Source organism: Opisthocomus hoazin, chromosome 1 (assembly GCF_030867145.1).
Source record: "Opisthocomus hoazin isolate bOpiHoa1 chromosome 1, bOpiHoa1.hap1, whole genome shotgun sequence".
NCBI classification, from domain to species: Eukaryota; Metazoa; Chordata; class Aves; order Opisthocomiformes; family Opisthocomidae; genus Opisthocomus; species Opisthocomus hoazin.
In genome coordinates, this window is record NC_134414.1 from 92,778,013 (window position 1) to 92,794,120 (window position 16,108).

The 16,108-nt window shown below is 46.2% G+C and overlaps 2 protein-coding genes across 6 annotated transcripts in view; one reads left to right on the forward strand and one right to left on the reverse strand.

Moving 5' to 3' along the window:
* Positions 1-11,059, forward strand: part of CNKSR2 (connector enhancer of kinase suppressor of Ras 2) — a 232,638-nt gene extending 221,579 nt beyond the window's left edge. For all 5 annotated transcript variants that reach the window (XM_075429438.1, XM_075429455.1, XM_075429429.1 and 2 more), the window contains 2 exons: positions 5,233-5,423; positions 8,547-11,059. In XM_075429438.1, coding sequence (XP_075285553.1) covers positions 5,233-5,423; positions 8,547-8,762 — 407 coding nt within the window. In that variant the 3' untranslated portion in view covers positions 8,763-11,059. The remainder of the gene's footprint in view (positions 1-5,232; positions 5,424-8,546) is intronic.
* Positions 11,060-11,093: 34 nt separating this feature from the next.
* Positions 11,094-14,763, reverse strand: KLHL34 (kelch like family member 34). Its single transcript, XM_009942222.2, has one exon. The coding sequence runs from the start codon at positions 14,044-14,046 to the stop codon at positions 12,259-12,261; it is 1,788 nt and encodes a 595-aa protein (XP_009940524.2). The 5' UTR covers positions 14,047-14,763; the 3' UTR covers positions 11,094-12,258.
* Positions 14,764-16,108: the final 1,345 nt, after the last annotated feature.

Genomic DNA, 16,108 nt, shown 5'->3' on the forward strand with positions numbered 1-16,108 from the left:
GAGAAACTTCTCTGTTGCCAGCACAGACGTGTCAGGATCAAGAAGGCAACGAAGGAAAAAAAAAAACCAACCCAGAGATTAGTGCATTAGGGCCTGTTTTATCTAGTTTGAGACCATTTTGCAGAGGCCGGGGATGCTCTGTTTTGGTGGAGCATTTACTGATGCTCGCAGAAAGTCTCTGGGAGGCTTCAGGCAGATGCCTCCCCTGTGCGAAAGGTGATGCAGAAAGGTGTAACTCTCAAATTAGAAATAAATCTTTGGGATTTGTAGTGGGGGGGAATGACATACGGCAGCTGTTTAATAACGTAATTAGTGATGTATTCTAACAAAATTGCCTCCTTAAGTTCCTGAGAAGGCTGAGCTTGGGCTGGTTCCTCTGTGACAGAAAGTGAGCTCACCAAAAGGGATGAAAATGGGATTTGAAATTTAAGTGGAGCCAGGGGATTTCAGTCTGTTTATGCCTTGTTCACTCTCTGTCGCAGACTTTGCAGCAGCTCAGCTTTCTCGGGATTTGCATAGGGTGGTAATTTTGTTCAAATGCAGGGCTAATTGCAAGGAGAGGAGTGGGCATGCATGAGAGGAGTTGCGTGGCGAAGGAAAGCACGTCGCTAAGCTGTGAAGGTAGCAAACAGCAAAGAGGACAGCGGGAAAACAGAGACTGCCACCAGGGTGGCAGCGGTGTCCAGCCATCGGGACAAGGAGTCTGGAGACAACAAGATGAGTCTGGGTGGCGTTAGGAGGCACTGGCAAAGTAAAAAAGGGGCCTCAAAGGAGAGCTTCAAGCCTCAAAAAGGGTGTCAGCACAGCGGGTGACAAAATTTATGGTGAACGGTGCTGTACTATGCTTGCATGGGCAGTTACGTGCACTCACAGCCCCAGGTGCAATCAGTGGTTCCTCTGGTACCTCACTGAAAGAGGAAAACCATGCAAGCTTCTGGTGGCTTGAGCTTTTACAGGGAAAGCGAGTCACAGAAGCGCAGGACCCTCCGCTGAAAATTACTAGAGGTTATTCCATATATTTAGAGCAGATTTATGAGAAATGTGGGCCCAGAGATTCTCCGTGTCCAGAGAGCAATGTGTTAGCCAGCTGGGTTGCAACAGTGACCTTCTGCGTGGCTCTAGTTCAGTACCATCTTCCTGAATCCTCAGTTTACACAAAGCGATCATCTCTTGATCCATGTGAATACCAATGTTGGTTGTTCCCCTCTGGTCACTTTTCACTCAAGTGCCTGATGTTCTTATTTATTGCTCTTAGGATCTTGGTTTATAGGAGAGAAATAATGGAAAGAAGAATGGCCCAGCAGAGCCAGGAGGTGGTTGCACTTAGTGCATCGTGGAGCTCAGGGCATGCTCTTTTCAACAACAAATGATGGCACAGTGTAAGAAATCCTACCAGTTTTTCCTGAATGCCAACAGCCCAAACCATTCCTCACCTCTTAGAGTTTCATCCACCCGCTCCCAATCCCCATCTCTTTCTCCTGAGAAAATGTAAAAGTAGATACAAATATTTTCTGCATTTTAAGAAGTGAGGGCGAAGTACAGAAAGTTCAGAAACTCTTCCTTGTGGAAAGCAGAATAACGAAAAATAATATGCCATTTACTAAACTGATGTATTCTTTATCTCCTGAATTTAATGCAAATAGCTTTGCATTTACTGGAAGGCACAGCAGAAGCTTCATTGTTACAAAATTTAGTACCTGTTTGTTCTTGTATTTGGAAGATAGGGTTCTGAATTTAGATCCCGTGTGCTGCAGAGTTCGCGCAGCTTTATTTCTGCTCCAGAGTTACAGAGTTGTTCAGGCTTGGGTGCTGCAGGGAGCAAAATGACTGCTCCAGAGAAGAGAGCCTCCTTTTTGACAGTATGGGGAAACAGGGACCTCACGGCGTATTCAGAGAAACCGGGGAGATGCAACCCAGGACTCAGCAGCCGAGTGAGGGGGAAAAACGACCTGCTGCACTGGCTGCTGTTCTGAGGTCATCTGCAAATCCGATTAGGCCACGTTTTCTTCTTAAATAAGGCATTACCTGAGGCCTTATTCTTCCTTCAGGAGGCAGCCCTGCTGTAATAGCATGACTCACATACAAATCTACCAATTTATAAAAAGAAAATACGTTTTAAGCTCAGTTGTATATCTGATCAAGTGCCTCAGATGCTTTATGGTGCCGAGGGTTTCGCCAACACCTACAGGAAATCAATCAAAGCCTTTAGCAGAAGGGTGAGGGAGGGGAGATTCGTGTGTAATCTCATTCCCGCCTACTGAGAGCCATTGAGAGCAGCAGTTCCACCACCTTCAGTGTTTCTCTGGAAAATACTGAGGGCTTGGGATGTGTTAGCATGACGCCTGCTGCCCTCTCCCCCGCCGTGGGTGGAACAAGGTGACAGCGTGCCCTGTTTGAGCTTCCCCAGCCCCAGCGACAGCAGCGAGACGTCTCAGGGAAGAGACCTGCTGTTTTTCTTCCCCGCTCTTTCCTTCATAGCAAATCTCGTCCCCTTTTCTACGTGCTGCTCCGAGGTGGTGACGCAAGCACTGGGGAGGCAGCCCCAGCCGGGTGGAGGTGATGTGCTGGCAGTGCTCTGCTGCCTGACCCTGCCTGCATCCCACCCTGGCAGCCCCGTGCCTCTTCCCATGTGGCCCCAGAGCCAGGCCCATTCGGGGCGAGGGTGGGAATCCCCTGCCCACCGCGACCCGAGCAGCGGCTGCTGGCCCACAGAGCTGAGCCCCGCAGAGCACCAGGCCGGTGGCATGGCGGGGGGTGAGGGCAGCCCAAGACCCCAGCCCAACACCTCAACCCGCGCGGGCCGTGCTGCCTTCCAGGCTAATTAATGCCTCTCATCACTCAGGACTGAACCTTGGGGTTGAACCCAGACATTGTCCTTCGCTGCCGTGGAGAGCTTTGGTCTGTTAGGAAGCCATGGCTTTTCAGTGGCAAGCCTGGACGTGGTGGCCGGTTGCTGGTCCAGGCTGAAGATCAGCCTAGCGAAGTAAATTCAGATGATGTGGAGTCAAAGCACTGGTCTGCTTCTTCAGCAGGTTGTCCCTGTACCTATTCCCTGGGGGTACAAAGTGGCGATGCTGCTGGGGAGAAGAGACCCGAGGAAAGATCTTTTTTGCCTTGCGTAACAAGGGATAAAAAAGAAAGAGAGAAATAGATGTAAAATCCTCCCTTGTCAGATCAAGGTGTTTTTTTTCCCCTTTGCCCTTTAGCAAATCACGCCCATTCCCCAGCTGTCAGACGGGTGAACTTCAGTGTTCAGCAACATCAACTGATAGAGAGATCCCAAACATCTGATATCGTTGCTGCATGGACTTTTTAAGAAAGCATGAAAAACAAGCTATTTTTACCAATCTTGAAGTATTCAGCTACTGAATGCTTTGCCCTTTAACACATTCGATGTTTTTAACAAGAAAGAAATCAACAAGAAAGAGAAATGCATCTCATTTCTATTTTTCTTTAAGTCCTGGCCGCCCGTTACAGTGATGAACCCAGCTCTCCGAGCAGGGGAGCACAAGATGACAGGACTTTGGGAGCTCTGTATGCAACACCTCCATCAATAAAAAAACCTTTAACCCATCTTCATTTCCATATCTCTTTAAAAAAAAACAAGTGCTTTAAAAACAGCCGCCCCCTGAAAAGGGCAAAGGAATAAACTGACGAAAGATATAGCTGGATTAGTTGCTGACTGCAAAATTCTTTGATTGTGTAAAGATCTGTATGACTGCAAACACTTTTTGTGATAGGGTGTGGAGATTTGGGTGTGTGGAGTTCTTGCTTGAGCCTAAGGTGAGTAGTTGGCGTACTGCATGGTGTGGGCTTGAATGGGAAGTTGCCGTGGGTAGCTGCTGGTGGGCTAGAACCATCATTTCTGAACACTGCCTGGCCTCCCTGTTGGTGCTCAATGCAAAACCCTCTAAACACCTGAGGAGACTGAGGGTCACTGCTTATGGGTACTTTAGCATGTGCTGAACTTTCAGCCATTGGTGGTGGCTGTGTCTTGGTGCAGGGTCAGTCGCAGGGTAAAAGTAATGCTTGAAACCAAGCAGCTGTAGCCTTCCTGCAAAAGCTTTCATGAAAGCATCCTGAGGGCACAGGCACCTCGGGCCAGGACAACACGCGCCACTGCGGAAGCCAGGCCCAGGCACAGGGTCCCGAGGGCTGGAGAGGCAGCCGGGAGGCTGCGTGCAGGGGCAGCCGGCCGCCCCGTGCACCGGCATGTCGGTGTGCAAGTGTCCGCTGCCCGCTCCCCCGGGGATGCCCTGCCGTCTCCTCGGCAGCTCCCCACTAATCCTGGCGCTTCCCATTTGTACGGAGTCATCAGACAGCTGCTTCTGGGCAAAACAGTGTGCAGGAAGCTGAAATGTTTTGGTGCTTTCTAAATTAAGAATTTCAAATGCTCGTAGCAGAGTAACGTTTCATCTCCAGCCTTTGCTTGATTTTGTTTTTAGAGAAACCAAACTTTTCTTTTTTATTTTTTCCTTTAAAATGCTCCCAATACTAGTTAGTTAGAACAAGTATTTTTAAACCTCTGATAAATCAATAGACAAACATATAATGCAAACAGCTCTGGTTTGGTTTGCTGTGCTGCTGGGTGGGCTGTCATGAACGCGCTCCGTAGTCTGCTGCTGAATTCAGGTAATAACAGAGTCATAAAACACCACAAGTGATAGTATCACTGACCATTGAACAACACTCTTGAGTATCAAAATAAGAGACAAAAAAGAAGGGGACTTTTCTGGGAAAGAAAGCGATGTGTCATTCCAAGGCCACCATCATAAACATAATCTTGAATGCCGCGTCAGCGCTCGCGGGCTGGGATCCGATCCCTGATCACCTTCCTCCGCAGGGTGCTGCCAGGGCTTCCTTTCCCTGTCATGACTAAGTCACCAGCATATTTCACTGCAATACTAGAGATGTGATTTCTGACAGTATGTCACTGTAATATTGCTACACCTGGCACTGTTTCTCTTTTTTTTCTTCTTCCTCTGCGGGTCAAGACTTTCCATTCTTGGAAGCTTTTCTCCCTTTCTCCTGAAGGCAATAGCAAGAAGGAGCAGTTACAATCGCAGCACTTTTTTCCTGGAGCTTGGCAGGTGTGAATGTTCTCCTTATGGTCTAGTTAAACCTGTTAAAAGTTTTGTGAAGGTTTTTGATAGATCTTCATATAAGCACATTAATGATACATTGTTCCTTTATTTTTTCCTCTCTTTTTTTCTTTCCTTTTTCTCATTACAGTTATAGAGGAAAAAACATCTGACTCCTTGCAAGATTTGTGCAGAGCCTTGGAGCAGGCCAGCCTGTCTCCTTTAGGAGAACATCGGATTTCCACTAAGCTGGAGTACAAGAAATCTTTTATAAAGAGATGTAGCGATCCAGTAGTCAATGAAAAACTGCACCAGCTGCGAATTCTGAAAAGCACTTTAAAGGTGAGATGAGGGGGAAGAAAAATCCTGCCCCCGGGTTGGATGGGACTGTATCGTACTCGGGGATTTAATCGTGCGCAGCTGGAGTCCGGGCTGACCCTAGGGTGCGAAACAAGCAGGGGAGACATGGGAAACGCCGTTCACAGAGCGGAGGGAAATGCGCCTTGGGAGAGCCGTCGAAGGGAGGGGGTGAGGTTTTATTGCTGCGCAGAGAAAATCTCAGTCAGCTGCTCCTCCTCTAGCTAGTTTTAACAGAATTTGACACCGAATTATCAGAGGAGACCTTAAGCCCTTTTTTGTCCCTGAAAATTTTCATTTACCAGAACGCATTCACTCTGGAGTTGCGGAAGTCTGAAGTTAAGCAAAGCCAGCCTTTCCGAAGGGAGCGCTGCCTTTTGAAACACTTGATTATTTTCCGCTTGCTGAGCTTGTCCAGGAGGAAACCGTGTGCTTGCTTTCTGCATAAACTGACGGGGTCATTGTATTTAATCAGTAAGATGGAGTAAAGAGGTAGATAGTGGTAATGATAGATTTGAAGATTGTTATGGTTATTCTAAACACACCACAGCTCGTTTAGCCTTCCTGTCAGCTTCTTTGTTGGTTACAGCAGTTTCAATTCTGTCCTGATAGAGAATTCGGCAAACAATATGCTGGATTTCCCCAGGCACCCTGTTAACTATATTAAATTACTGTGTTTTAAGTTACTAGATAATTGTACAGTGGATTTAGTAACAGCTTTCATCAGAGGGCTTTATCAACATTAATTAATTTAGTTTTTCAGCACCTAGAGAAGCATTTAAGTAGTATTTTCACGCTTTGGGGCTCCCATCCTGAAAAAATCTTACTCACACTTAACTTTCTGCACTGTGTCATCTTACTGGAGGCAACAACTAGTTCTAGTATTATCTGGGTATGGAAGTCTTTACAGGATTGGAGGCTGGCAGTAACAGTCAAGATGCACGGGCTGTCCACATGACTTCTACAAGCATGAGAAACTGAAACGAACCCACAGTGCTGTCAGACGTGGTGGGGTGGCAGGAGCCTCACACCATTTCTGTGCTTTTGCACCCTGGCGGGATCACTCGTACCAAAACTGTAGTTCAGTATCAGCAGTTTGCTGCTGCGCTTATTTGTCTTTCTTGTTAGCATTTATTGATACCTGAACGACGTTACGCCAGCGACTTCCTACAAATGGAGTTGCTTTCCTCCAGGGAATTCCAAAACCAGCGCATCCCCTTGCCCCGGCAGATGCCCATTTTTGTGCTTCTGTGGGATTTCTTTCTTTTGGACCAAGCAAACACGATTTGTTCACTCTCTGTCCGTGAGCCATATTTTCCAAACCTGTTGCCATTCTTGTTTGGACCTTGATTAGTACATGACACAAATAATTGAAAACACAATGGCAGCAAGTACCACAGGCAGATAATTGCCATTTCGTGTGTAGAGCAACAGTGCAGAGGGACATGTGCTTGTTTTGCAATGGCATCATGGTAACTCATGACGATTTTCTAGCTCCATTATAGCTCCCAGCTCCACCTCTGCCATACTACTGGTAGTCATAGCTACCGGTAGCTAACAGCTGTTACCTAATCAGTCATTCTTTCTTTTTATCAGTGCCCTTGATTTCTCCTTCTTGAGTGAAGCCAATTGCACTGGCCTGTTGGAGTTGTTGTTCTCCTTGAACCTTTCCAGATTAATAGTAGCCTAAGACAGCCCTCCAAGTTGCTTCTAGCTCTAGTTGTCCGTAGGCTCTGTTCCATCATCTAAGTCCTTAGCGAAAGACCCCTCTGCTCTCTTTCCAGTGACATGACACAAAACCATTCTCCTGCCAGCACATAGGAGCCACCCGGCTGGTAGTGCGGAGGTGTGGGTACCAGCCACAGCCTGCGAGAAGCAGGTTATGGTAGTTCAAGCAGAGATGCAGTAATCAGGAGTTCCCATGGTTTAATCTCCATGGGTCAGTCTTGGCTCGTGTCTCCGTTTCTGAAAATGAATATGCTAGTAGATAGTGTTAATTAGCTGCTGTTTGCAAAGCATGAAAAATACCTTTCAGCTTACTGCTTATGGGTGACATCTCTGACCGTTCTGATCCTCTCCCATCAACATGGGCTGACACAGCTCAATATTTCCCATTAACATGCTCCCCAGAAACATTTAACACACTTGTAGTCTGGGCATGGAAAATGTGAGTTAGCAACGAGGAACGTGAAACCCACCTGGCCAGGAGGATAGAGGGGAGATTGCTGGTGGCCATACCATTCCTGCACAGAGGAGCGGTGCTGGAAACCTGTGTGTCAGCTGTGTTTCCAAGGCTTATGTCTGTTGCATACAGCTTCCACTATTTGCAACAACCGCGAGCGGCTACAGGTATATCTGAGGCTTACTCCGATCCATACGGGCTGCCTGTCGTTTCTCAGTAAACTGATCACTGGCCGGAGGTTATGATACAGCCACATCCCCTGCCTCGATGACGGGTAAGGAGGTACCAGCAGCTATGTCAGATTTTACCCATTTCTGTGTCCTCTTTACCGCTGCGGTGGCAGGAGGAGGTTCCAGCCAGCCAGCCCGTTGCGTACACTGGATCTTTAATGGAGATGAGTTATCGCTGAGATGGGAGTCCTTGCACAAGGCTTTGCAATGCAGCGCTCAGATGTCCCCGTGATGAGCCTCGTAAAAGAGGCCGCGCTGTGCTGGCGGGCGGGAGGCCATCTGCCTGCATCCCACGCACCCACGCGGCGTTTCTTACGCTGCTGATCGAGAAGAGCAAACAGATGGCACTTCGTTGTGTGAAACCTGTCTCGAGAAACGCAGACCGCTAGTAGTAAACAGTACAGGGCTTGCTCCTGAGCTGAACAGGAGCTGAGGAGGGGGAACAGGGACTGCTGCCGAGGGCGCTGGGCAAGCCCAGGGAAGCCCTCTCCCCGCAGGGTGATGGGCGATGCCCCATAGGAAGGGCTCCTGTTTGCAAGTGCTCGTGTAGCAGTCAGGTACTCCCCCCACTTTTAGGGGCTCTGTGGCTTGCGGTTGCTCCCCCCAGTGCACTCCTTCCGCACGCAGGATTGATTTTGCCGGCGACTCATCACCTGCACTGACTCTTGTCTTGTGCTTGTTCCTTTTCTCTCACAGGCCAGGGAAGGAGAAGTAGCCATTATAGATAAAGTTCTGGATAATCCAGCTTTGACGTCTAGAGACTTTCAAGACTGGAAACAAATGTACCTTGATCTCTTCATGGACATCTATCCAAGCAGCACCCCGAGGGACTCCGTTAATGGCTCGTCTGAGGTTGATGCACTGATAGCCTCCTTAGCCCACACTCACTCTTACATTGAAACGCATGTATAGAAGCCTCTCTTTTTGTCCGTTTGCTACACTCCAGCCCTTTACTGAAGTGCATAAAGTAGTTTTTATATCAATATGTGGGAGCTCTAGTAAATTATATTTTAATGTTACTCAGCTGTGTGAAGTAAACCTTCAATGGTCAACGATACTACGTCTTTCATGAGGATTTGTATATTTTATATGCGACCAACACTCTGCTTGTGTTTACCTGCTGTGAAATAAAGAACATGATCTTTAGCTATTAAAGAAAAGTATTTAAAAGCATTTTTGGAAGGCTGTGACCTTCATGCAGGAAGTTCTACAAGCTAAAGGTTTTGTTATCGAAGGTCACTTTTACAATGATATTTTATATTATAGAATTCCAGTATTGCATTACATTTTTGGAGTGCAGGTACTATTTTGGTGGTGGGAGAAAAACTTTTTTTATATTTAATGAGAAACTCTAGGAGTTTTCTTAAATAACAGGGAAAAAGTGTAATGCGGTGGTTGTGTTTCAGTTTTGTCAAACACACAAAAGGGTGAAGATCAGCAGACAGAAATGACTAATGTGAATTTAAGTATCAAAAGGTTAGATCTTATTTCCTTGTGCTTTTTTAAAGCCTGTTGCTAAGGTTTACCGTCAGTGCAAAGGGATGCTGGTTTGTGTTCTAAATGAGACCAAATTATGTGTTATTTGTCTCTTACTCACATTTGGTTGATTTTTTTAAAAGTTAGTCATGGCACTGTCATTTATGCTGCTTTTGTACTGAAGGTATCAGTATAATGTGCAGATTTTGCAAAAGAGAAAATGTAGACTTTGAACGTCCTTGACAGCGGCGTTTCTCTCGCCCAGAGAAGCAGCAGTGTAAAAGGTTCCCAACAAAATGCTCCAAATCTGAGAGGCTTTGAAAACTCCCACAATAGAAAAGGAATGAATAGGGTTTTTTTCAAGTAGTCTCCCATGTGTTCTCGAGCTGTGAAATCTGGCTGTATTGTATGCAGGGAAAATGTGTGGTGGGAGCAAAGCAGAGCACAGAACCTGAAAAATAACGGAGGAGTATAAAAAGCCTCTGGTTTGTTTTTGAAGGGGAGGGGATGTCTCTGGGTTCTGCTGAGTTCACAACCCCATGAAAGTGTTTTAAACTTCCATGAGATTTGAAATGTGCTGGAGACAACCCCAGGAGTATGAGTAGAAATAGTTCCTTAGAGTTAGGTGCATACCTGGAATAGGAAAGTGGGAGGGAAATCTTAAATCACATATTTACTTTCTATGGGCTTGTTTTCGAAAAGCGATCAGAGCATGACAAAATATTTCTGCTGCTTTTCAGTATTTTGCTGCGTAAGTTAAGACTCACGACACGATTTAATAATGCTCATGTGAAAGGGAAAAGCCTCTGTACTTTTTACAGCGAGTTGTACTCTCAACCAACTTTAGACTATTGCCTGTACAGCTCAGTGAATGTACTTTAAACTTTATGAGCGCTGATGTTTCCTGACAGTTATATCCATGAAGGGATGAAGGAAAGAATGGATAGATTTATTTTCTCTCTCCTTCTTTCTTTCTTTTTATTCCTCTCTCTTTCTCTCCCTCTCTCTTTTTCTCTCTTGCTCCCTTTTCTCTCTTTCTTTTTCTCCCCCTCTTTCTCTTTCTAACTTGTTATTTTATTGCATTTGGATTGCAAATGTTTTGCAGATTTTGCACAATTGTACAGAAGAGTGGCCTTTCTGTAGCCCATTTTCAGTAATCCTATATTCAAGTCGATATGGATGACAAATCATGTATTAACATTTGTATAGAACTCTGGATCCAGTGTAATATTTGTACCATTAGAAGAATATTGTTTGTATAAACTGGACATTTATTTACTGCATGGGTACTGACTTGTATACTAAATTTGTGAGGTTTTTGTAAATTTCTCTTAAAAAATGCTTGACTTGAAATGGATTGTGCTATTGTTCCAAGCATTTAGATTCTCTTGCTCTTGTTTTACTGGACCAAAAGTAAATATATTCATATAAAGAACTCTTTATATCTGATGGATGTATATGCACATTGTGTAGTTGATTCCTTGTCAAAACCAAGGCAGTTCAGAAGACTTAGTTCTGTTGCTATGCAACAGCTATTCTGCCTGCACTTTACATTAGTAAAGTCAGCTTGATTGCTTTAAAGGTGAAAATTAAACATTACGGTTTTTTAAGCTAGTCTAGTGACAAAGAACATGTGTCCTATCCATTGTGCTGCCTTCTTTAAGACTATTAAATGTTCTTCTATATATATTTTTATTGTATTAACTCTCAGCATAGAAAGGGAACACTGTAAAATGAAGTACAATAAATTTAGCTTTTAAATGAACATTTGTGACTCGAGATTCAATTTACTCCTTACCAAAGTGACTCTGCAGCACCTGACCATTTTGCCTGCATTTCACACGTGCCTTAAAGTACCCCCGTCATCTGTGCCTTCGAGCTCTGCCAAAGAGAAGTAAGACTATCGCTGTTTCAGGTGTAGGTAGACACTGAATAAAGACTTCAGAAAACCTCCAGTTACCTCCCTCCCCATCATACTTTTGGTGAAAGTAAACCGTTTTTTGACTGCAGGATTCTCTCATGTGCTAGCTCAGCATCTATGAACAATTTTACCATTACAACCTGGTACAATAAAGCAGTGTATGCTGCCAAGGTAAGTACTGAGGCATTAATTACAGCAACTCCTGTAACGTGTTTCTCAGAGTCTAGCAGCAAGTATACCCATTCAGCTCCGGCCTTCTGAACTAACACAAGGTTTGGATACAAAAGAAATGTACTGTACCGGTAGGGTGTGTCTTTAAAATAACGCAAAATAAGCATCCAAGAGGCACACTACAACAAAGGCCGCTCAGAGAGAAGCAGCTTCTATGAAACAGTCACTGTTTTAACTTATGGCCGTAACTGTGTCAACATATCAAAAAATCCGTGCTTTCTGGCTGGTGATTTCATGCTGGTTATCTAAGACATTCTTGCCTAGTATGTAGCATATCAAATAATACCTTTTCCTTGGCAGCACTTCTTATTAGTTCTCGTAGGCATCAATTTTCTAGTCTTTGTACAGCTCACTTTCATTTTGCTTAGCCATAGCATAAAAAATCAATAGCACTTACCATCTGGGAAAATTACCTCTGATTAAGAAAACAGAAAAGATGGATTATATTTTTTTAACCTTTGAAAAATCTGACTTGCAACACGTATTAATTGCTATCTAGGTATTATTCTTCAAAAGTCAAGGATTACAGTTCTTGCTCATCTGCTCCAAACGTGCTACTTGCTACATCCTTCCTCAGCAAGATCGGCTTCCAGCTGTGTAAATCCCAGAAGCTTTTCCTGTGCTGGAGCCAGACTTTCTTGCCTGTTTCCACCAAGCGTTCAGCTTATCAAAGCAAACCCTCCACCTCGTCATATTCAGTGCCACTGCAGTTTTCTTCCTCCTCTCCAGACCCACCCTGGTGGGTCACCTCCTGGGTTGGTTGTTCCTCAGAGCGCGAGATCAGCAGTTCGGCGGCCGCTTCTGCTGGCCGTCGCTCTCCTGCCCGTCAGCCAGTTCAGAGAGCTGCAGCACCGCGCACTGCAGCCCGCACCAAGGCAGTGGGGCTTTGCAGATCTCTTCCCAGCCGTCGTTGTCGATGTCGTAGCCAACCACGTCTTGTGTGGGGACTTCCCGTGAGTTTTGCCATTTCTTTCCCCCGATAAGAAGAGCCGTTTCCTCTACCACTGCCAGGCCATAGCAAAATCGATCATAGATCAGCGGTCTTAACCGAGTCCATTGGTTTTGATCAGGGTCGTATCTTTCTATTTCAGAGAATGGTTCATATAATCCTAAAAAGGTGAATATGGCTTCTCTGATGGTTGCCATCTGATGCCCAAAACGAGCGATGCTCATGGGGGCTTGTTTCATCCACTGCCCTTCAAGCGAGCTCAAAGAATACACATCCTTGCTTGTGTTGGCTGGGTCTGAGTACTTGCCACCAGAGATGTATATAGTATTCTTGCAAATGGCACTGGCATGGCCGTGTATCTTGCATGGCAATTCCCTGGCCTTCGTCCATCTGTCCCTGCTGATGTTGTAGACTTCCACAGACGAATGCAGTGACCCATCCTCACCCCTTCCACCAATGGCAAAGATATCCTTGCCTAGGACGCAACAAGAAAACTGGCATCTCTTTTCCAGCATGCCCGTGATCTGGGTCCACGTGTTAAATCTGGGGTCGTAACGATGGACCTTGTTCGTAACCGATAAGATCTTTTTGGTTTTAGCATCACCTGGGGCACCGCTTTCTATTTCCCCACCCAAGACATAAAGGAAGTTCCCCACCACGCACACGCTGTGGTTCTGCACCCTGTCCCGCACCTGTGTGAGAGCTCGCCATTTGTGATTGTAAACGTCGAAGGCCACCACATCGGTGACGAGCCCCTCGCTTGCTGTCCCTCCCCCCAGCAGAATGATCCTAGTCTTCTGGTTCCTCAGCGTGGTGGACTTGTCCTGTAGGACAGGCTGTTTGAAAACAGATGTATGGTAACCTATGGCTTTAATGATCAAGCACTTGATACCTGCAGAGAGGGGCACTTCTGACTGGGTGTAGGTTTTTCTCAGCTCTTCCACCGGGACAAGGCCGTATCTTATGTGCTCTAAAAGGCTATTTGTGTGAGCCAGCCTGGATTTATCCTGCTTCAGCCACAGCAGCACAAGATTTAACAGGCAGGTTTCTTTCACCGCGGGGAGATCTGGCGATTGAACCACTGCTAGCAAAGTCCTGAAGTTCAGCTCGAGCAATCCTGACAAATCCAAATCCAGCAGCTTCCAGAGATTATTGACAATGTATTTTTCTGTTGCAGCTAAGGCGTCCGGCAGGTAGAATTTCCTGGCCACGTTGGCCGAGAAGCAGCAGGTTTCCAAGGCGAGATTGTTAACTAAGTACTGATTGCACAAGCCGATAGCATCAGTCACTTGCAAGTAGCTTGCAGCTTCCAAGGTGTCCTCCAGGCTTTCAAAGGAAAGGGGCAACAGGGAAGTGTAAATGAAATCCAGGACATGCTGGAGACCGGTGGGTGAGACAACTTGCAGGTGAATTACACTGGCTTTAGACTCTCGGGTGTAGCTTTTGAACATGGCTCGAAAATAGTCACTGGAGCATGCCAGCAAGGATTTGTGTGCAGGAAACTCATTTTCCTTCACTTTCAGCAAAATATCGCACAGAAAGCCCTCTGATCTCAGGGTCTGGTACTGGGCAAGCACGGTGGTGCAGTGCGCTTTGCAGTAAGAGAGGAAGTAGCTCATGGTAGGCAATGCAACACTTTCCCCTGGAGTTACTAAGCTAAAATGCGATTAGATACTGAAACAGCTGCCCTGCTCGACAGCCATTGCTTGAATGCCCAGCAGACCTCCAGCTGTTAGAGAAAAGCCCAACCGAAAAAGAAGAAATCAGTCTCTTGCCTGGCATAGGGGGACAGTTAGTAGATTTGTAGTGAATTCAATGCATTCCTTTATAGAAAAAACAGCTGAATGTCGTATCAGCTGTGGGATGCTTACTTTTCTCTCCTCCGTCGCATGTGCAAGGATGAATGGTCCACGGTTGTGCTGAGCACTTTCTTGGCTGGCCATCAGGTGACAGACGAGGGAGCTAGATGACAATCCCCACAAATGCCACTTTGTGTCTGCTCAGCCGTCGCCCTCGACCCTTCTTGCTCTGCAGGCAGATCAAATAGATCCTCTCTGGCTGCCAGCGCATGGCTCTCAGCAGACACAGACGAGAAGGGAGCGCTGGCTTTTCTCCTCTCTTGTGTTTCAAACTCAGGTAAGTTTAGACCTCGCCACCCCTTGGACAGTAGCCCCCTTTTCGTCCTCTTTTCGCACTCTCTCAGGAAGCTTCAGCCGAAGAGCAAATCAGCACCCGGGGATTATTACGTGAAGATTTTCTAAGCCCATAAATCTTTGCCTGGCAGGCACTAAGACAACCAAAATATCATGATTAGTCACTGGTTCGTTTCGACATGCATTTCTGGGCTCTTCGCTTCACATGACACCGCCATAACTCACAGCTACCAGAATAGCCGCAGGCATATCCCCTCATCCCCCCTGCCCAGGAACTGTCCCAGGCAGACAAGCGAAGGGGCCAGGGACCGAACAGACGGAGCAGCTTCCACCGACAGCCGCAGCCAAGGCAGCTGACTTGGAAGGACCTGGCTGGAAATCACAAGGGTAACACATTTGCACAAAGCGGTGACGAAAATAGATTCCCCCAGTTCGACCATAATAAACCGAAATCTCTTTTAGGAGGAGGCTTTGCATAATTGTGTTCTTGGTTACTAGCTGGGAACAAACCCGAGGCCCCTGGGGGTGGGATGGGCCGGGGCTGACTCGCTCAGCTTTCTCACTTTCAGTTTGTCCCAATTAGAAGCACGTACGCAGGGATTATCCCTGATTTTCACTCCGGCCCTTCAGGGTCTAATTTCTACCAGGAATAGTAGCTCAGGGCCAGCTCCACATTCTGACCTCTTAAAGTTTGCTTTTTTTTTTTTTTTCTTTTTTTTCCCTTGCATAACTCTGGGTGGAGGTGTTCAGGAATCTCCTCCTGACACCTTTCTTTCCAGGTCAAACACTCAGGACTTGCAAACCTTGACAGGGTTGATAAATGTCAGACCATTTCGCTGCATCAAGAGCCAGCAGACTTGCAGGCAGAGGAGGATCCTGCAGGACTGAAAAATTTCACCTTTTACTGAAGCCAGAGGTAAAGCCTTTTTACTGTATTTGCTTATATTTATTTGTGTGATGTCATGCAATTCTGGCTCACCCTTGTAACATAGGGGTGATTGGGAGCTGACTGGATCCTAGTGTGGAGTGTGCATACTGTGTGACTGTTCTAGTGACCCCAAGAAGACTGATACCTACACACACTGTGCTCTATTTGTGGGGAAGTTCTCCAAAAGTGTCATTCTTCACTGCTGTATAGCTCTGAGAATTGATTTGCTTCTTGAATCCACTTTCCATCGTGACATTATAGGCCATAAATCAGGATCTTGCTAAAAAATCTTCCCCCTTGCTAGCAAAATGACACGTATGGGCAGTGGGGATGAAGAATGAAAGAGGTGCCTTGTTTCTCTTTCCCAGTGGCTTTGCCTATGTCCAAGTTAGAACAGCTTGAAAGTATTTCAGATGTTGTTAGCAAAGCTGTCCTGTTGAGTCCAAGCATCTCATTTGATGCTTTTTGCTGTTTTGGACAAACCAGAGAGTGGGAACCTCTGTCACCCCTTGGCAGTCGTGTGCTGGTGATGAGGGACCAGGCCTTAAACACTCCCACTCCTAAAGATACTTCTTTCCCCAGTGTAACCCCATAAGGTAC

What these genes read in the sequence shown, in the direction of transcription:
- KLHL34 (XM_009942222.2), bottom strand. Translation starts at nt 14,046, where the DNA reads ATGAGCTACTTCCTCTCTTACTGCAAAGCGCACTGCACCACCGTGCTT.